This window comes from Acinonyx jubatus, chromosome D1 (assembly GCF_027475565.1).
Source record: "Acinonyx jubatus isolate Ajub_Pintada_27869175 chromosome D1, VMU_Ajub_asm_v1.0, whole genome shotgun sequence".
Classification (NCBI taxonomy): domain Eukaryota; kingdom Metazoa; phylum Chordata; class Mammalia; order Carnivora; family Felidae; genus Acinonyx; species Acinonyx jubatus.
Genome location: NC_069390.1, coordinates 46,364,331 through 46,386,083, shown reverse-complemented (window position 1 = coordinate 46,386,083; position 21,753 = coordinate 46,364,331). Strand labels below are relative to the sequence as shown.

The 21,753-nt window shown below is 38.2% G+C and overlaps 1 protein-coding gene across 2 annotated transcripts in view; it reads left to right on the top strand.

The window, feature by feature from the left end:
• The first annotated feature begins 4,771 nt into the window (after nt 1–4,771).
• The window catches only part of USP47 (ubiquitin specific peptidase 47), a 108,066-nt gene continuing 91,084 nt past the window's right edge, over nt 4,772–21,753 (top strand). The window contains exon 1 of one of the 2 annotated variants that reach the window (XM_015068720.3): nt 4,772–4,911. In XM_015068720.3, the coding sequence (XP_014924206.1) occupies nt 4,873–4,911 (39 nt within the window). In that variant the 5' untranslated portion in view covers nt 4,772–4,872. The remainder of the gene's footprint in view (nt 4,912–21,753) is intronic. The other variant, XM_015068719.3, reaches the window with a different exon arrangement.

Sequence of the window (21,753 nt, the reverse complement as noted above, 5' to 3'; positions counted from 1 at the left end):
TAGTCTTTAATTGTTTTTCTTAAGCTTAACTGTGTTCAGGAACACTAGCCAGATATCCTGTAGAATGTCCCCCCAGTCCAGGTGTGCCTGATGCTTTTTTTTTTTTCATGTTTTGACTGGGGTTATATTATGAACTTTTTAAAGTGAAGGGAACAAGAAAAATAATCCAAAACAATTTATAAGCTTCTGACCTACACCAGTCCTGGCAATTTTTTAAAATGTGAGTCTCCCCTAAGAAATGTCATTAATTCAATAAAAATTTATTAAGCCTGTGCCAGGCACTCTTATAGGCACAGAGGAAACATTAAGGACAATCAGCCTAGACTGAATGGTCATGAAAAGCCTGTTTGAGGAGGTAACATTTGAGAGGCCCAAATGACCAGATGGAACTACATAAGAGCAAAGATTTGGGAGAAGAATGTTTAGGAAAAGGGATTAACTACTGAAAGGCTTTGTGGCAGAGGTAAACTTAGTTTATTTAACAAGCTTCAATAAGGGCAGAGTGGCTGGGTCATTGTTATAAAAGGAAGAGTGGTAGATGAGATGAACAAAATGGCCAGGGGCTAGCTTGCATTGGGCTTCGTAGGCCATGGCAAGGGATATGAATTTTATGCTGAGTGGGACAGGAAATCTTTGAAAGGTTTTAACTAAGAGAAAGTTTTAACTAAGAATTATATATAATCTGATATATTTTAAAAGGATTACTCTAGACATTTTGTGGAGTATGAATTTTGTGGGATAGAAATAGAAGGTAGGAGCTTCTAGTTTGAGTTCTAGAAGTTAGGAGACAATTAGGTAGTCCAGGCAAGAAAAGATAATGATTGGAGTAGGATGGGAAGTAGTGGATATAAAGAGAACTGGTTGGATTGGGGTAAATGTCAGAGGATGAGGCAACAGCACTTAGTAATGAATTGGAAGTGAAATAAAGATTTTTAAGTTTTGGGCTTGATCAACTGAATTCATGATGGTGCTATTTATTGAGGTAGAGAGAGCCGACAGAGCATATGTTGCAGGAGGAAGGTGGGGGAGGCTCAGAAATCAAAAATGATCTGTTCAGGTCAATTTAAATTTGAGATGTTTCAAGTCATCAAAAAGGTAGATGTATGTATAAGTTTGGTGTCCACCAGAGTGTTCAGGAATGAAGACATAAAATCCATATAGAAAATAAACAAACACATATGCATGTAATATTAGTAACTTAATTTAGAGTGGGAAGAGTAGGAAGAGTAGCCAGACATCAATATTTGCTCATTCATTTATTAATCAATTCATGCATTCATATACTTCACAAATATTTACTGCATAACAGCCAACCTATCAGGCTTTAGTACAGCCATGTCAATGGCCTCCAAAGAGAAGAATACAACCAGAGAAGGTGGATCATGGGAAGAAAACATTAGAACTTAAAAAAGGTATTTTTATCTAAAAACATAAAAAAACTAAGTCTTATGAATATTTAATATGTAGATTGACACTGGCATCTCACTATTAATGAGTAAAAATTATGAGTTATGCAATGTGGGAAATAATTCAGGGATTTTTTTCATTTTCTTTCATTTTAATCTATTGTGTGGTTTTTTTTTTTTTTTTTTTGAGAGACAGAGAGAGAGAGAGAGAGAGAGAAAATCTTAAGCAGCCCTCACGCTCAGAGCAGAGCTTGATGCAGGGCTCAATCCCATAATCCTGGGATCATAACCTGAGCCTACATCAAAGGTTGGACATTCAACCTACTGAGCCACCCAGGCGCTCCTTAATATATTGTGATTTATTCCAGTTTATGTGTGCTGGGTTAGGAAAATTTACCAATGACATTATTATTTCATTAAACTAATCCCTCACTAAAAGGAAAGAAGCTAGGGGTGCCTGGGTGGCTCAATCAGTTAAGTGACTGACTCTTGATCTCAGTTCAAGTCTTGATCTCAGGCCAAGCCCCATGTTGGGCTCCATGCTTGGCGTGAAGCCTACTTAAAAATAAATAAATAGAGAGGGGAAAGTGGGTGATGGGCCTTAAGGAGGGCACCTCTTGGGATGAGCGCTGGGTGTCGAATGGAAACCAATTTGACAAATTATATTTAATATATAGAAAAAGCTTTAATGTAGGGGAATATAATGTTGCTAGCTCTTCTAACACATTTAATAAAAATTTAGGCTAGCAAAAAGATAAATTATTTAAAAATAAATAAATAAAATGAAAGTAGCTAGAAAAAGATTTCTGGAAAGAAAACATGAGTCGAAGACAATAATGCAAACATAAGCAAAAAAGGTGATAGGAGAGATGACATATCTACTTCTAGCATGAGCTGTACAGAAACCATCTTATTAAATAGTGGGAAGGACATTTTGAAATCAATGATTTGGAAATATTTCTATTACAGGAGTTTAATATACAAATGGTTTGTGTGCTACCTAAGGCTGAGACAATGGTAAGTGAGGTGAGGCATTCCCCTCTGGTGCAAAACTTAAGAGTACAGCCACAACCTCAGTAATCAAGATAAATAGTATCTTACTACAACATTTTTTTTTTTTAATTTACTTATTTTTGGAGTGGGGGGCAGAGACGGAGACAGAGAATCCCAAGCAGGCTCTGTGCTAACAGCACAGATCTCATGAACCACATGATCATGACCTGAGCCAAAATCAAGAGTTGAACGTTTAACTGACTGAGCCCCTCAGGTGCCCCCTAAAAATTAAAAATTAATGCAAACATCTATGATGAACAAAATATCAAAATTTTAAATAAAGACAAGGTCAAGGTCAGTACCCTAAAAAAATCTTACACATGTACATTAAAACTTGAAGGCAGAATTCTCTAAGCTATTGAAAACTCTTCCAAGCAATGAATTCCAAAGAGTTCTGAACCCATTTGTTAATTTAAAATGCAACATTTTCTGGCTGACATCAGGAAAGATAGAAAGTTAGTTGAATTTCAATAAAAACTTTTCATGATTGGTGGATGGAAGTGATAAAAATGGATACTTGCATTAGTAAGAACAGCCAAAGATGTACTTCTCTCATTAAGATTTACATATCTTTGTGAGTTTTTCCAGCTTATGACAGCCATTAAAATGAGGTACAGAAATAGCCTGAACGTTGAATCAGACAATTTAATAACTGCTTCAGAAGGTATTAAAGATTTTAAAAACCATTGAAACCCAGTCAATCATATTGCTTTCACTAAATATATTTAGTGAGACTAACAAGAATTCTTTCTACCATTAATATAAAAAATAACTCTTACAGTTACCTTTAAATGTTTATTTTTATCTTATCCTTTTTACATATTAAAAACGTTTTATGTCACATATAGCAGGATGTGTATATGACATACAAATATACAGACTTACACACTTTTTTTTTTTTTTTTTTTGCTAATAGGGGAGTGCATCAAAAAACGTTTAGAGAGGGGCCCCTGGGTGGCCAATCTATTAAGCCCCTGATTTCAGCTCAGGTCATGATCTCACAGTTGGTGAGTTCAAGCCCCACATCTGGGCCCTGCGCTGACAGCTCAGAGACTGGAATCTGCTTCCTATTCTGTCTCCTTTTCTCTCTGCCCACCGGCCCTCACACTCAAAATTAATAAACGTTAATAAATAAATAAACTCAAAAATAAATAAACATTAAAAAATTAAAAATAAAAGTTTGGAGAGCACAAGTACAGGTAGTTAACGCTGTGGGTGTTAGGAATATGGCAGGATTATATTATCTCAGCACGGTGTAAAATCTCTGTACCCACGGAAGTCTTCACGAGGGACCCCTTGATGAGGCTTCATAAAGTAAGGTTTCATGAGTGAGATTTGGAAAAATATCTATTGCCTAATTTGTTTAGTATAAAACAGAGCACAATGCTGACAGAGGAGATTTAAGTACTCTGAAAACATTCTTAAAGAAGATGGTATGTTCAAACCGCAGCCCTACTCGCAGAAGCGATCTCAGTCCCAGACTTGAACCTGTCGGGAGAAGGAAGTTCTCATAAAGGGGGCAGGAGAGTGCCCCTCTAATGCAGGGTGTGTGTGTGTGTTTGGCGGGGGAGGTGCATGGAGAGTGACAACGTTTCTCTGAGACGAGGGCTGCTGCCTCCCCTCGCAGGAAATGGCCTTGAGGTCCCTCGAGCCGGGGCCATCAAGAGGGTAGGGAGAGGCGAAAACGAAAACGCAGTTCCTTCAGGCTGGGGCCGCGTCTGAGGGCGGAGGCCGAGAGACCGCCCGTGACGCCTTCTCTTCCAGAAAGAGGCCAGGGCTATGTGAAGAGGGGCTGAAGTTCAGCCGCTAACAGGAAGGGAGAGCCGTATTGGGGGGGTGGTAGGGTCAGAGAAGGAGTTTTCGGCTCGACTCTTTCCCTGGTGGGCAGCGGGACCGAAGAGCCCCAGAAGGCATGGAGTATTCTGAGGCCTGGCCCTCTCCCTGCCGGCAGGGGGAGTCCCGAGATGGACGGTCCAGAATCCCTCCCATGAAAGGCGTTTGCAGGTCCGCTGAACCACTTTTGTACATCCCGGGGCTGAGTAAGAGCTGAGGTAATTAGACGCGAACGACAGCTGCCTCGGCACCTTGGGCGCCTGGCGCGGGGCTGGGAGCCCGACGGTCCGAATTCTCGCGAGAGCGGCCGCCGCCATTTTTCCATTGATTGCAGCGGGCTGGGGGAGGGGCCGACGACGAAGGCGACGGCGGCGGCGGCGGCTGCGGCGGCAGCGGCGGAGCAGCCGTGGGTCGGTGTCTGCGCGGTGGTGTCTGAGGCCCAGTCTGAGGCCTCCGCGGTTGCCGGAACGCAGACGGTGGAGAGGATGACTGCCGCTGCCATTCTCTCCTGAGTTAGAAAACCGCCACCACCCTGCCCCCTCCCCCGGCCGGGCAGAGAGGAGCGGCCGGAGTCTGAGCCATGGTGCCCGGCGAGGAGAACCAACTGGTCCCGAAAGAGGTGAGGGGCCAGCGGAGGAGGCTAGGCCCGAGGCCTGCGTCCGCTCGAGGCAGAGCAGGCCCGGGCGAGGGGTCGGCTGCGGGCCCAGCTCTTGTGCGGGCCTGGCTGTGAGGGAAGGAGGAGGTGTGTGGTGGGGGCTGTACGGTGGGTGCGGTGAGCAGTTGGGAGACCTCACTGGATCTAAGGGGCCTGGGGAGTCGAGACCTCCTTTCTCGCGTTTGTCGGGCTGGACAAATAAAGGAGCGGAGTGGAAGGGATCAGGTCCAGCTTTGGGGGAAGAAAGTGGCCTTTTAAGTACTTATTTAACATGTTGAGCCAACGTAATTTTGAAGACAAAATTCTGTAACAGTTGGTAATGGGCACGACAGGGTGACGGTGCTTCTTCTTCTGGTTTTGACAGTGGCAGTGTGTAGCTTTCAGGGCTTGTGAAATCTACACCCAACTTGAGATCTGTGGGAGGACAGAGTTAACTGTTAGGACTTTTTTGAACTCCTGTTACTCGGTAAATACTGTTGGCCTGCCTAAATGGGGCCTATCGAAGATCGTTGAAAAAGTTAATGTGACTTTCATGTAAAGGTAAGAGATAGCCGAACATTACCATATGGAGAGCTGAACTACTTTTTGTAGTTGGGTTGTGTATGCTAGTTTGGGTGACTTCTTGAATTCTTAAAAGCAAGTGATATGAGAAGCCTTGACATCTTGGCTTCTCTTGAATAGTAGTAGAAGGTTAATGGTAGAATCCAGCACTGGCCAGTGAATTTCAACATATTAATAGTATCTCTGTTGGCTTTATAAATATCTTCAGCGTATCCAAATGTGTATTTTTATCTGGTTAATCATCAGGCTAATGCTTTGGATTTTTATTCTCATATACCTTAAATAGAGGCAGTGTCTTTTTGAAATGAGCTGTGTAGAATCTTGGTATTTGTAAGTGATGTTCCTTAAAAATTCTTAGTTTTGCTTTTTTAGTTGCTTTGTAGCAATTGGTTGTTACTTAAGCAAGCTCTGACACTGCAAAAGTGATATTAGAGTTATTTATGATAAAAATATTTTTCTAACTTTGTCAGATGATATTGTTTTGCAAGCACAGTTTTTTAAAAACTCCGGTATCATGTGTCAGTATTTATTCATCGAACATCACAAACTCTGCAAAGTGGCTAAGCAGATAAATTAATCAGAATTCTTGCCTTGGAAGCTTTCAAAGCTACTAAGAAAGAGAACGCTGGTAATGTTCCTTGAGCTTCATGTAGGGGAGAGGTACCTTATTACCTAAGTAACTCTTATGCAAGGATCGAAGTAATAGTTGCTATAAGAAAGATACAGCATGCATTTTCTTTTAGAGGTACATACTGCCAGTTTTCATTCTTACAAAAACCAAAGTTCGTCCTTTCTTAATTTTTTGACCATTAGAAAAATATAATATAGGTGAAACGTTAAGAAAATGCAACATCAGATTTCCCTGATTGGTGTATAAAAAACACGTTATGGATATATAACTTCACAGGAAACTATCTGTTGTGTAAAAGCTGATACTATAATGCTGCTTTTACCAAAGTTTGGATTTTAATTTCCTCTCCTTTAAGACTAACTCCTTTACCTAAGGCTTCAAGCACATCCCAGTTTTTTCTTCTTCTATATTTTTTGGAACATATGCCTTCCCCCCCAACCCCCCATCATCTAGATTCATCTTCAGGCTGTTCTTTTTCCCTGGCTCTTCTCATGATTCCTGGAAGCATGCACAGTAGTCTCACATCTTAAGACTGTCACTTGAAGTTCTTGCCTTTTTAAGCTAGCTAGCTACCTAGTTCTTTTTTGATAGCCATACTCTTTCTGAATTCTTCTTACTTGCTTCTCTTCCTTGGGTGTTCTGTTGCATTTGCTTTTGGTGATATTGTACTTTTTTGTTTTTTTTCCTATCTGTTTGTCTTATCTGCCTGCTCATTTAGTCAATGCCTTTTCTGTGTCCTTAATTATCACTTCTGTCTTTGTCATCTCCTGTCTGGTCTTTGTAGTAGGAATAGAATTATACAGTGCTAACGCTGAGGGAGAGTATAGTGATCATCTAGTAACTTACATCCCTTTACTTTAGAGATGAGGACATAGGGCCAGAGGATTGAAAATGACTTGTTTAGGATCACATGAGTAAATTAGAGGGTGAGGACTGGAACTCACATCCCTGCACTGTTCCTTGATTATATTCTAATTTATAGATCCCTCCGTGTAACCTGGAGGGTCTGGAAGAGTAGTGTGTAACTAAATAAATTTGCTATGTGAAAATAAATTGTAGAATTAAAAAAAAAACTTGCTTTGGTTCTAATGGCTTATTATCAACAATCTAGAGGATTCTGTTTTTGTTTCGTTTTGTCTTTAGGACCTTTGTATGGGGAACCTCTTACCTCTACTAGATTTAGATCTTGGTTGGGTGTGTGCATTCATGCATGTGTGTAGTTGTTGAATGAATAATATATTATTCTCATCCCTGAAGCTCCAGGACAAATGTATCGTAGACCACTCCAAAGAAGGCAGCTTAGTGTAGTACAGGTATTGGTAAACCCTGTGGGTCAAATCCAGCTTGTAGCTCGTTTTTGTATGGCTGTTATTGTAAAAAAATAAATAGAATAATTTGTGCCACATGAAAATATATGAAATTCACATTTAGTATTTATAAATAAAATTTTACTGGAACACAGCCATGCCATTTATTTACTGTTGTCTGTGGCAGTAGGAGAGTTGAGTAGTTACTATAGATGCTGTCTACAGGATAAATTTGAAACTACTTAGCTTTGTATTCAAGGCCTAGTACAGTTGATTCTGGCCACAACCTTCCTTTTCAGCTTATCGCTTCTCCCATGAAACAAGTTTTTAATGCAGCCAAACGGGTTTCTCTGTAACTTGCTTTTTACTTCTATTTGTACTATCACCTCTTTGCTACTTCTTTGTTCGGACTCTTTGTATACATTTTTCCTTAAACACCCCATAGCTCATTTATTGTAAAAATCTTTTTATGACCATTTTAACCTTAGGGATTTCTCCTTCTTAGGAGACCTTTACATATGACTGGAATTCATTTGGCAACTAATGAATAGTGCTTGGTGACATCTATTATGGTCTCAAACTGTAATATACATTTTTATATTATTATTTTTTAATGTTTGTTTATTTTTGAGAGAGAGAGAGACAGAGTGCGAGCAGGGGAGGGGTAGAGAGAGAAGGAGGCACAGGATCTGAAGCAGGCTCCAGGCTCTGAGCTGTTGGCACAGAGCCCGATGTGGGGCTCAAACTCACAAACCATGAGATCCTGACCTGAGCCGAAGTCAGACACTTAAGCGACTGAGCCACCCAGGTGCCCCCACATTTTTATATTATTTTTTATGAATTCCTTGGCAGCAGAGATCTTTGTGTGTGTTTCTCAGTTTTCTGTTTTTGTATACATTATAGGTCTAGGACAGTATCCTTTCTGGAACATATATTCAGTAATATTTGTTGATGTGGTGACAGCGTTGTAAGGAAACCTAGAATTCTAACCAATTATCCCCTACTTGGATGTTTTCCACAGCACCGTTGGCAAGCTGTTTTCCAACCTTTGCTTGAACATTTTCATGACTAATCTCTGATAACATCTTTGCCTTAGAAAAGATGTTATTTTAAGTTTTTGAGCTGAAAGAAGTCTAGACCTCTATACCTGCCATTTTTTGATGATTGCCTTTGAAATCCTAAATCATTTCCCATAGGATAGCTTTTTCTCATTGTTGAAGATGTGAGAGGGAAGTAGGAAGTCAGTCCTCTTTTCTACAATCTGAGCGTCCTCAGTTCTTTAACTTTTTCTCAGTTGCTCTCTTTTAGACACAGTCCAGTGTTTTTAGTATGCCTCCTAAATTATTGTACCTAGAGAAGAGCAAAGAGAGTGTGATCTGTTCATTGTGGTTAACAGTAAAGCTTTTCACCTCACTTTTTCATTCTATTCTATCTCTTTGAATTGTATTAATATTGGCTTTCAGATCTCTTGCTTTTACTATTATCCCAATTTTTATTTATTGCTTTGTTGCTTTTATTATTCTCCTTCTTTATAAGGATTTGTGACACTAATATTTATTGAGTCCTCACTGTGCATATTACTGTACTGTGACATGTAAGGAATGTGTAGAGGAAATAGGAGAGATTCATTTTTCCCCTCAAGTGTCTTATGTGTAATTAAGGATAAGGTACATATTTACTAATGGTTTAACCATAGTACTTAAAGTGATGTCCAGAGTGTATAAATGTAGGGAAGATGGAAAAGTGAAAGAAAAGACTAAAGAGTATTTAGTTTCATATCTCAGTGCATTTCTTTCTGTCTCTTTTCCATGCAGTAACTACTGCTTCTATATGGAACTAATGGTAGCGATAGTAATAACCAATATTTATGGAACATTTATTGTATGTCAGATGCTGTTATATGTGCTTTGTATATATTACCTCATTTGAGCTTCACAGTGACCTCACATATGAGGTCTTATATGAAGACCATTGATATTGACAACCCTCAAAACATTATTTTTTTTTTAACGTTTTTGTTTATATTAGAGAGAGAGAGAGAGAGAGAGAAAGAGAGAGAGAGAGCTTGAGCCGGGGAGGGACAGAGAGATTGAGACAGAATCTGAAGCATGCTCCAGGCTCTAAGCTGTGAGCTGAGAGCTGTTAGCACAGAATTGGACGCAGGGCTTGAACCCACGAGCAGTGGGATTGTGACCTGAGCCGAAGTCAGATGCTTAACCAGCTGAGCCACCCACCCAGGCTCCCTGAGAACTCCCAAATCATTAAAACAACTTATTTTTTATTTGTTACCTGTTTTTCTTTTATTCATTTATTTATTTTTGAGAGAGAGGGAGCACACAGGAGGAGAAGAGAGAGAGGGAAAGAGAGGGAGAGAGAGAGAGAATCCCAAACAGGCTCTGCTGTGTCAGCACAGAAGCCAATGCTGGACTCAAACTCACGAACTGTGAGATCATGACTTGAGCCGAAACGAAGAGTTGGACGCTTAACTGGCTGAGCCACCCAAGCACCCCTCTATTATCTGGTATTTAATAAAATCCATCAGTATTTACTACGGTCAATGTCAAATGAATATTCTTTTAATTTTATGTTTCCTAATTACTTGAGGAAATATGCTGCGATGATCTTTCTTGGTTTTGGCCGTTCTTTAAAAATTAGCCTTTAAAAAAAATATTTGGAGTATTGATTTTCCTTTACCAGTAAAAGGCAGTTTGGTAGTTATGTCAAGTAACAACCGTGGTTTACATATATTGGAGTGTTTAATAAAAATCATTAGTATTTCAGACACCATTGGGGAAATGTCCACTTACTAAAGCAAAAAAACTGAATGCAGTTGTGTATGATTCCAAATTTGTCAGGGAAAGAATGGACAATTTAGGGTTATGCGCACTTAAAGATTAGAAGGAATACTCTAAAATAATAATTATTGTTCTTGGATATCTGGATCATTGAGCTATATTTAGATTTTCTTTACATAGTTCAACAATGGGCATGTACAGTACTAAAAAAAAGAAATTTAAATGAACTAATTGTAGTTTTTGAGGTAATTTTTGGTATTATATTGTTTTTTATGCTGATTTTTATCTTTTCCCTCTCTTCTTGCTCTGTGTATTTGCCACAGAGTAATCTGATCCACTTGCGTGGCTTCAGCGTTTCATTGTAATATACCCATTTCTGTCTCCAGTCCTGACCTCTCTTCTTCTAGATTCACATTTCCACCTGCATACTCGATATCTCTAGTTGGTTGTACTCTTTAAGACCCACAAATTGAATGTAGGTAATATCAAGATCTTTTCTATCTCTCTCGTCATGTTCTCCTCTCAACACTTTTCTTTCCTGTTCTGTTCAGTTAGTGTTGTCAGCATCTATTGATTTGCTTAAGTTGGGAGATTTTTTTTTGACTTCTCCTTTTTCCTTTTTCTTATATTTAAATTAGTTCATCACTTGTATCCTTACTTTTCACTTTGTGGCTCTGCCTCTGTTTTCTCATTCAAATGTATTCCTGCTAAGTGGTGTTTTTTGGTTTTTTTTTTTTTTTTTTGACCTGTAGGCTGTTCTCTTTCCTAAGCTGTCCTCTCCACAACGTCAGTTAGTTTCTAAAACAGGTGAATTTATGATTTACTTACTTTGAAAGTTTATAGTTACTACCCTCTGATTGCCAAGTGAATAATAGGTATTGTTTATAAACACTGTGTGCCAGACACTATGCTAAACAGTTTACATATGTTATCTTATTTAATTCCTGTAAGAGCCCTCTAAGACAGCTATTGTTTTTCATTATCTTATAGATGAAGAAGGTAAGGTTTAAAGAGGTTGAGGACCTTGCTCAAAGTTATAAAGCTGTTTGGTTCTAAGTCTGCACGCACAGCCTTCACCAGTGAAAGTACTTCATAATCCAGCTTCAGTTGATTTTTTTTAAGTTTAATTTTTATCAAAGTTATACATGCACACATTTAAAAGAGTTTAATAGTTCTGCAAGATTATTGACAAAACATAGTCGTTTGCAAATTCTCCTTCCCTTTTATTTCAGGCTCTTCAAAGACAACCACTTTCAACTCATTTTTTTGATGTTTATCTCCATATCTCAAAATAGCATGCTAGTAGTGTTCCTTCTTGGTTTTTCAGTTTAAGGCATTATCTACTGACTTCTTACAGTGGAAGATACGGTTCACTGCTCTCCCCAGCCACTCAGAGACACACTTCTCAATCCTGCTTAATCTTCCCGGTATTGTCATATTGCAAGTACTTTGGTTACATCAGTACTCAATGTGACTATAAGCTATTCATAGTTGAGCCCTGTAGTTTGCTGTGATTATTTTCCTTTCTAGTACATCTTGTTTTCCCTGAGTTAATGGTTTTTGTTTTTGTTTAAATTGGCTTTTGTTTAGTTTTCTGTGTACTTCATTTAGCCAAGGGGTTCTCAACAGGGGACAACCTAGTGGACATTTGGCGGTGTTGGGTGGGTGGAAGGAGGGCAGGGAGTGTGCTACTGATATCTAGTAGTGGAAGCCAGCTGTGCTGCCAAACATCATCCTATACTGCACAGGACATCCTCAACAAAGAATTATGTGGCTCAAAGTGTCACTAGTGACACTGTTGAGAAACTGTGATTTAGTCCAAACTCTCTCTCAAGTGTGTAAATCTCGTCTTATTTTGTTCAAACCTACTAATTTTTTATTTACATTTTTTTGAATTGCAGCTGTTGTCTTAGATTTGCCTTTACTGTCATCTTAGTAGACCCCCTCAGGTCTCTCTTGTATTGGGTCTCCTCGTTCTGTATCTGATGTCTTCTTTCTTTGCTTGTTTTCTCATTTTGGAGGACCACTTTTAGCAGTGGTCTCTGGATGAGATACAATTTTTCCCAGACCTCACATGCCTGAAAATGTTTCTTTTCTCTTGCTTTATAGAGTTTGGTTGGACAGAGAATTCTTGGTTAGAAAAAAATTTTCTCTCAGAATTTTGCAAACATTGCTCCGCTGTTTTCTTTTTTTCAGTGTTGCTGTTGAGGCATCAGATGTTTAGGAGATTCTTTCCCACTATTTTGAAACTTTCTTTTTCCTTTCTGGAAGCTTAGAGAATCTTTTTGCCTACAATTCTGAAATTCCTGTATTATGTGCGGGAATAGGTATAGGTCTTTTATAATCCACTTCTATTGAGTTCAGGGTAGTCTTATTCGTTCAGAAATGTATTTCATCAGTTCTGGGAAATTTCCTTAAATGTATTTTTTTCATTTCCTCCATTGGTTTTCTTTGTTCTCTCTTGAGTTCCTGTTGTTTAGTCATTGGGCCTACTGACTGCTTTCTCTAATTTTCTTGTCTGTGTTCATCTATTTTATATTTCTTTTCCCCTTGCTTTCTGGGAAATTTTTCTCAACTTTTATCTTACAGTTCTTCTACTGAGGTTTTATTTCTGCCATCATATTTATAATCTCCAAGCACTCTTTTTATTTTTCCTGAAAAAATTTTAAATATTCCGTTTCTGACTTGTGGATGCAATGCTTCTCTTATCCCTGTTGGGAAATTAGTATAGTTTTCCTCTCTGCGTATTCCCCCTTTCCTCCAGATTTCCTTTTTGTGTTTATTTGCTTGGGCTTTGTCTTTCATATGAGATGGCTGGTGATCCTTCCAAGTCAGCTCTTAAAAGAGGTGCCTTAAAAAGCTTAGAAGCCCTACAAGTGGGTGATTATGATTTTCCCTGCAGAGGGATATAGTTGAATAACTTCCTTGCAGATTACCAATGACACATCTTCTATCTTGTGCTGGACTGATTTCCCAGAAAAGGTTTCTGATCTTATGCCGGGAGAGGACAAGCTTGGGAGTTGAGTAGGAAAATCATTAAGAATGTAAAAGAATGTAAATACATTTTCATTTGTTCTCCAGGTTTCAGTATGGCATTCCTCACATTCATTTGAGCCTGGCGTCCTCTAGTGCAGAGACACCCTGTTTCGTGCTCTCTGAGGTCATTTGGCCTTTTGCCAGGGAGGGTCAAGGAGTAAAAGAGGGGCCTGGGGGTTCTCACTGCCTCTTAAATTTCAATCTGTTCTTCTAGTTTGGACCCCACCCTTATTCCCACGGTGTCTGAAAATGCCAGCTTCTGTGCCTTTCAGGGTTTTTTTTTCCCCTCCCATTTTCCTTTAAAGTTTTTTTGTAGAAAAGTTGGAAAAAGATTGGAGAATTCTCATATACGTTTCACCGAGCTTCTCTTCATGTTAACATCTTATGTAACTATGAACACTTATCAAAAGTAAGAAATTAACCAGATTTAACTAGTTTTTCCACTAATGGGCTTTTTTTGTTCCAAGATCCAAATTCTTGATCCTATGCTGCATTCTGTTGTCTCGTCTCCTTAGTTTCCTTTTATCTGCGACGATCCTCACCTTTTCCTTCTTTCATTGACCTTGACACTTTTGAACAGTTATTTTGTATAATGGCCCTTAATTTGGGTTTGTCTGACATTTTCTCATGATTTATGACCTCTCTCATGAGGTTAGGAATTAAAGAGAGGGATATTACAGATGTGATGTGTCCTCAGTACATCATATGGGAGGTCTTGGGGAATATGATGTACTGCTAGTGATGCGTTAACCTTGATCTCTTGGGTATGGTGTCTGCTGGGTTTCTCCACTTGTAAAGTTACTATTTTCCTCTTTAGTAATTATTAAATATTGGAGAGTATGCAGTTATCTTGTTTCTTTTTAAACTTATTCTGCCTACTAATTTTTAGCATCCATGTATGGATCTTGTCTTATTACTGGTGCATTCTAATAGCAATTTTCTATTTTCCTCATTATTTCTGTGTTTATTCATTGGAATTCTGTGAAGAAGAGTTATCCCTATTCTCCATATATCTACTTATATGTTTATATCGATACAGACTTCTGGGTATTTATTGTATTCGTTCAGTTATAACCCAATACTATTTTATTTGCTTTGTTTTTTAAGCTGTTCCAGTCTTGGCCAGGGAAGCTCTTTCTGGTTGGCATTGGTGTGTTCATCCTTGCTTTTTGAGCACTTAACTTACTTTCTGGCACCACATTATGCTTCAGCCCATGGTATATTTTCTCTGCCTCAACCCTGGAAACATCACTTCTGGGAGTATAGGAGGTCTTTTGGTATAAATGTAAATCTGATATAAACCAGGTGTCTGGTTTTCTTCTAAGCTAATGTAGAATTCAGCCTCTTCAATGTAGAGTCATTACCATTTGATCTGCTTTCTGGTTTCTAAAACCATGTTTCTGGTTTCTTACAGGTTTAGGCTCTCCAAAATATTTCTTTACTCTTATTTTAGCAATATCTTGAGAAGCTGCAGAGTTAAATGCTTATATGTAATCAGTCTATCCTCTTTAACCTCTTTAATCAGTCTATCCTCTTTAAATTCCTAACTTAATGTTTTTGTCTTCTGCCCAGGCCAGTTTTGTTTTAGCCACATTTGACTGTATTAGTTGCTGTTCCTAGATGAGTTGTTTGCTTTCATGTGTCAATTCTGTGCCCTGCCGAGTGCATAGTATGAAGTACTTTTTTATCATCTGGTTCCTAGGGAGTTTTAAATGGGTGAACTTGGATTTTACATGAAAACTACTATTTAAGTACTTTTTTAGGGTTTCCTCTTTTTTATTTTCCATTTCTTTTGATTAGTCACATAAACTTTTTGCATCTTAGTGTTGAGGTACCACAATTTTTTGCTGAAATGGAAGAGAGAGAGCCAGTACATTTCTGGGGTACTAGAGTACCATGGTAGCCCAACTTGGAAAGAAAAAATTGTATTGAAAATAGGGTGTTGTGAAAAACATAGCATTAAATTGTATATTTAAATATCTATTATAAATTAAGGTTCCAGAAGACATCTACTTTTAAAACGGATTCATTTTTTTAAATGTTTATTTATTTATTTAGAGAGAGAGACAGAGTGTGAGTGGAGGAGGGACAGAGAGATACAGAATCCGAAGCAGGCTCCAGGCTCTGAGCTGTCAACACAGAGCCCGTTGTGGGGCTTGAACCACAAACCATGAGATCATGACCTGAGCTGGAATCAGATGCTTAACTGACTGAGCCATCCAGGCACCCTATTTGTGTTGTGTGTGTGTGTGTGTGTGTGTGTGTGTGTGTGTGTGGTTTATTACACAGATTTTAAAGTGTTCTGTCCAGATACTGTTAGCTTAAAACCTAATTTTGTACAAACATTCTCCATTGTACAAAGTCTCTGGGGCAAAATGATTGTGATTGGCAGTGATGGCAAATGATTAGCAAAAATGACATAATCCTCCACATCAGGATTCTTAAAGAGCACACCTTTCTCCTGAGCATTATTTGGTATTTATATGGTGGAAGAAGGGGTGGATATAAGTGTAGTGTAAGTAAACAGAGGTCTTCTTTCTGTCTTACTGCATACTTCTGTTTACTTTATCTCTAGGTGTGGAAGCAATAACTACTGCTGTATTCTTTTGTTTAGTAGGACCAAACTGAACCGTGCATACATAAAGTAGCCATGGATATGAATATTTTCATTTACATAAAACTTGTTACAGCCCACTGTTGAGAGATTACTGTTTTTATGAAAATTACTGAGATATATGTCTTGAATTTTGATGTTTTTTGAAAAACATCCTTTTAAAATTGTATCCTACCAGCAAAATCTAGCCCCTCTTACTTCCTACAAGAAACCGTCCTGATTCTCCTCTTTCAACCAGATTGCATTTCCCTAACCCTGAAACCCATTGCACTGTATCTTTTGGCATTTGAAAATTATACCCCCTTATTATAAGTTACATGTTACTGCGTTAATACCTTTATTAGATTAGAAACTCTTCTAAGTCAGGAGATGACAGCCAGAGTGCCCGGGTTTAAATACTAAGCTTTGTGACCTTGGGCAAGTTACTTAGCTTCTTGGTACCTTAGTTAAATGAGGATACTAGTAACTACCTCCTAGGGTTGTTGGGAACATGAAATGAGTTAATACATGTCTTGCATATAATAAGCACTCTATAAATGTGCAGTAGGTATCATTTTTGTTGATACCTTCATTGTGTTATTGCTTGCATCCTATATTCTTTCTAGGAGCCAGCACATTTATTGTTGTCCAATAAATAGTTATTGATGAGATGAAATTGTATTTTAGTTATTAAATGTACTAGTCAGTATGGTTACAGTTCTGATTATGACCTGTCAGCTAAATATCTTTTTTTTTTTTTAAAGATTTTTTTAACGTTTATTTATTTTTGAGACAGAGCGACAGAGCATGAATGGGGGAGGGTCAGAGAGAGAGAGGGAGACACAGAATCTGAAACAGGCTCCAGGCTCTGAGCTGTCAGCACAGAGCCCGACGCGGGGATTGAACTCACGGACTGCGAGATCATGACCTGGGCCGAAGTCGGACGCCCAACCAACTGAGCCACCCAAGTGCCCCTAAATATCTTTATGTGTTTGCACAAATCCTAAATGATTGTTTGATTTGACAGGTTCTTTTATATCCTGAAATATTGCTGGTATGAATATACTGCTATTCTTAGTGTTTTGAAAACTGAAACATGTAACAGAGTACAAATACTAGAAACAAATTTTTGAGTCTAATGAGGTTCTGACAAAAATCAGTTTAGTATGTATAGGTATTTGTCAGGATACCTTATGGGATTAACAAATTAGTGCTTTGTAAGATTTAGTGTGAAATGTTATTTTAAAGCAGGATCCATGTTAAAAGTAGTTTGTTTCTGGGGCGTCTGAGTGGTTCAGTCGCTTAAGCGTTGACTCTTGATTTCAGCTCAGGTCATGATCTTATGGTTCGTGAGTTCGAGCCCCACTTTGATCTCTGTGCCTGCAGTGTGGAGTCTGCTTGGAATTCTCAGTCCCCTTCTCTCTCTCTTTCAAAATAAATAATAAACATCACAAGAAAATAATAGTTTGTTTCTGAAAAAACTTTATGTGTTCGATAATTTTCTGTAACTCTAGAGTAGTACCAATTGACATGGATGGAAGAGACTGTTGCTGTCAGTTGTATATTGATTGTGCTCTAGATTTGATCCTGTGTAGTTGACTGCTATGAGGCTTGCAGTCTTTCAAATATCAGCATAACATGCTTGTATTCAATAAATACAGTGGCTTCCCAATAGAGAGGAATTAAGGGCTATTAAGTGACATAATTAAGAAAAGGTTTGGAATTTAAGTCTTTATATAGCGAATCCAGTACCTTTGTTAAGATTATAGATTTAGCTTTAGGAAGACCATGGACCTCATTTATGACTTAAGTGAAATTTTCTAGTATAATCAAAGCATTGTAGTCTGACTATAAATACCTTTCTTGTTTCAAATGATACTTAGCTATTTTTATTTAATCATAAATATCCTTTTTCAATAGCTCCTGATGCACAATTCATTCATTCAGTTAAGCACTGAGTTAGTAGCTGCTAGGAGTCAGATTCAAAGATAAATAAGGAACCTGACCTAGTTCTAGAGGCTAGCCCAGTTAATTTAGTTAGAGGGAATAGTGTTTAAAACACAAATGTTTGTAATATATTTTAAGGAAGTGAGAAAAAGTTTAGGGTACATGCGTAGGTTGTCTGGGATTCAGTAGGAGAAGATGGTTCTGGAAGGTTGTGTCTTAAAATGCTGAAGGCTCTGTATGCCTATAAGGAGGTTAGATTTTTTATTGTGTATACATTAGGGGGCAGGAAAAAGTTTTTCCCAGAAAAAGTTAACAGGTTTGTTTATAATTGTTAGAAAGCTTAATTCCTGAAACTCGTTCACTGAAACATTTTTTACTTGTGTGAATGTTTTATGTCTCTGCATTAGTGTGAAAAATCTACACACAAATGAAAATGGAAGAGGAGGAACTTGCTAATACCTTATTCTCTTGTTTTTGTTTTTTCATTTGCAGTTATTTAATTAGGTACTTTTTTTTTAAGAATGAAGTATTTCCCATCATAATGCATCCTAAGTGCATTTCCCGCATATGAGTTGTGCTGGCAGAATATCTTTTGGCATAATTGTTATATTTTTATATGGATAACCCACAGGTAGGTGTCTTCAAATATGCTAAATAGATAGGTTTCATTTGCCTTCAGAAAGTGCTAGGAGAGCTACACTCTGGCAGTATAGATCTGTTTTGAAGTCCTAAGCAATTTCTCACACTCGATGCTAGAAGGGAAGTTTGCAAGTGAGAAGCTCAGTGTTCTGATTTTCACTGACAGTACAAGGCTTATAACAATGTGGTTTCTTCACATAAGACACATTTTTGTGAGTGACTTTTGTAGTTGGTTGCTTCCTGAGTGCTTTAGCACTGATCTATTTGCAGGCATTAGGCTTGGTAGAGATGCTGATATAGAGAACTCCAGTGTTTACCACCCTTCCTATTGGCTGAAGCTCAGGAGATAGAGGTAGCACTGGTGTTGGAGAATAATGACTCTCATGATGACTGTCATGTTGGCAGCCGCACAACTGAGAACACCACAAAGAATGTTTTTAATTAGGGGATTAATGAAAGCATCCCAAGGATATCCCCAATGTTCCAAATAAAATTAAGACTTTAATTCTTAACCACAAGGAGCTCTTGATATAGCCCTGGTTGTGGGTTGCATTAAAAAGTAGAATTTTTGGGGGCACCTGGGTGGCTCAGTCGGTTGAGCGTCCGACTTTGGCCCAGGTCATGATCTCGCAGTCCGTGGGTTCGAGCCCCGCATTGGGCTCTGTGCTGACAGCCCGGAGCCTGGAGCCTGTTTCAGATTCTGTGTCTCCCTCTCTCTCTGACCCTCCCCTGTTCATGCTCTGTCTCTCTCTGTCTCAAAAATAAGCAAACATTAAAAAAAAAATTTTAAAAAAAGTAGAATTTTTGACTCGTCTCCTAAAAGGTGTGTATTGCTTTACTAAATATAAACTGAATTTATATACATTTATTCCATTTTATTGATATAAAATGTCTACCCTTTTATGTGTTTAGGTGTTTTAATTTTAAGTTCATTTATTTATTTTGAGAGAGAGAGAGCAAGAGAGAGTGTGGGAGAGGGGCAGAGAGAGAGAGAGAGGGAGAAAGAGAATCCCAAGCAGCCTCCATGCTGTCAGTGAAGAGCCCAACATGGGGCTCGATCTCACAAATCATGAGATCATGATAAGGTGTTTTAATATTATTGCCTTTAATTTTGAGTTTATACCAAGTTGTGTAATTTGTTACATTATGTTTATTTATAGTACTTTGTGGTAATGAAAGAGAATTGGTGAAAAATTAGATACCCAGTGATGAAGTCTCTTATTAAAAGACATTTGAGAAATATTACTGCTTTAATTTTGACATTTTAAATATACATGTCTTGTAATATTTATTTATCATTACGTTATTTACCATTAACATGGCACAAATACAGACACAGAATAGACACAGAAAGAAATAGACACAGAAAATGTTTCTACAATTCAGTAATATGATTTAATATAGAAAGGATGTAGTAGTTAGGTATTACAGCCCCTTCGTTTTTAGATTAGAAAAACAAAAAGGCCGTACAAGCTCAGTAACTTACTCAAGGTCTCCTCTAGTGGAAGAACTTGAATGAAACTTTTTTTTTCTTTAAGTTTATTTATTTATTTTGAGAGACAGGGGAGGGGTAGAGAGAGAGAATCCCAAGCAGGCTTCACACTGGCAGTGCAGAGCCCGATGTGGGGATTGAACTCATGAACCGTGAGAACATGACCTGAGCTGAAGTCAGATGCTTAACAAACTGAGCCACCCAGACGCCCCAAACCGAACTTTTCTTTTAAAGTCAGGTTTACTGAGGTATAATTTATATAGTAAAATTTGCCCTTTATGGTATACAGCTTTGTGAATTTTGACAAACTGATAGAATTGTATAGCCACCACTACAGTCTAGATATTGAATATCTCCATTACCTTAAGAGAGTGTTCTCATGCCCCAGTCCCCACCTCCACCTGCCACTGCCCCCATACATGTTCAGGGCCTACAACCACTGATCTCTTCTCTGTCCTCATATTTTGCCTTTCTAGAATATCATATAAATAGAATTCATATAGTATGTAGCATTTGGAGTCTTCTTTCCTCTAGTATAAAACTATCAGAGTCATTCATGTTGTTTTAGGTATCAGTAGTCTTCCTTATTGCCAAATGCAACCGTTGTTCATCCATTCACCATCTAATGGACATTTGAGTTGTTTCTAGTTTTTGGTGATTCTGAATAAAGCTGCTACAGATAGTTGCGTACTGTGTTTTGGGTGGTAAGTACATATCTAACCTTGTAAGACACTGCCAAACTCTTTCCTGAAATGGCTGTACTGTTTTGCATTTGGGTCAGCAATGTATGAGCATCTTAGTTGCTCTACATCCTTCCTTGTTGGTACTTGGCAGTTTCAGGGGGTCGGGGGGGGGTTGTTTGTTTAGTTTTTGCTCTGTTTTTTTTTAACCATTCTACATTCTAGTGTGTCGTGATGTCTTTGTGGTTTAATTTGCATTTCTGTAATGACTAATGATGTATAGCATTTTTTCATGTCCTTGAGGATTTTTATTAAGCCTGATAAGAAAATATACTTTATGCAATTATTACATTTGCTAGGTACTGATAGGAGAGAGAGAAGATAGAAGAGTACCTGTTCGTGAGGAGTTTATGATTTACAAAGGGAAAACTGGTAATTACGTTAAATGGTCATGGCTATTTGATAACCCAGTTCACATAGTCCCTGGTCTGATGAAAGGAAACGGTTGGGGAATCAGAAAACTCAGTGATTTGACTTTGCCTTAGTCTCTTAACCTTTCTCGGTCGTTTTTATCTTCTTTTAAATGAGGGAGTTGGACCAGATGAGGTATAAGATTTATCTCTATAAGTCTACATAAACTAGGAGGTAGGAGTCTATATAAAGTAGAGGAGGTGTTTTTACTACTTTTATTTATTAAAAAAAATTTTTTTTTAATGTTTTTTATTTATTTTTGAGAGAGAGAAAGCGTGAGTGGGGCAGGGCAGAGAGAGAGGGAGACACAGAATCCAAAGCAGGCTCCAGGCTGTGAGCTGTCAGCACAAGAGCCCATTGTGGGGCTTGAACCCCTGAACCATGAGATCATGACCTGAGCCGAAGTCGGACACTTAAGAGACTGAGCCACCCAGGTGCCCCTGTTTTTACTACTTTTATAGTAGTAGGTTTTTAACTTTTGTAAGAAGGCCATGTATTCAGAAAACAAAAAATCTTTGTAGATTTTTCCTGTCTGATGAAATTCATATTACCTAAAAAAGATAATCTTTTGAAATTTTAAATATTGTAAATTATAATATAAATTTTAATACCTTTTGTGTGATATTATTATATTATAACCTGTAGGGTAATTTT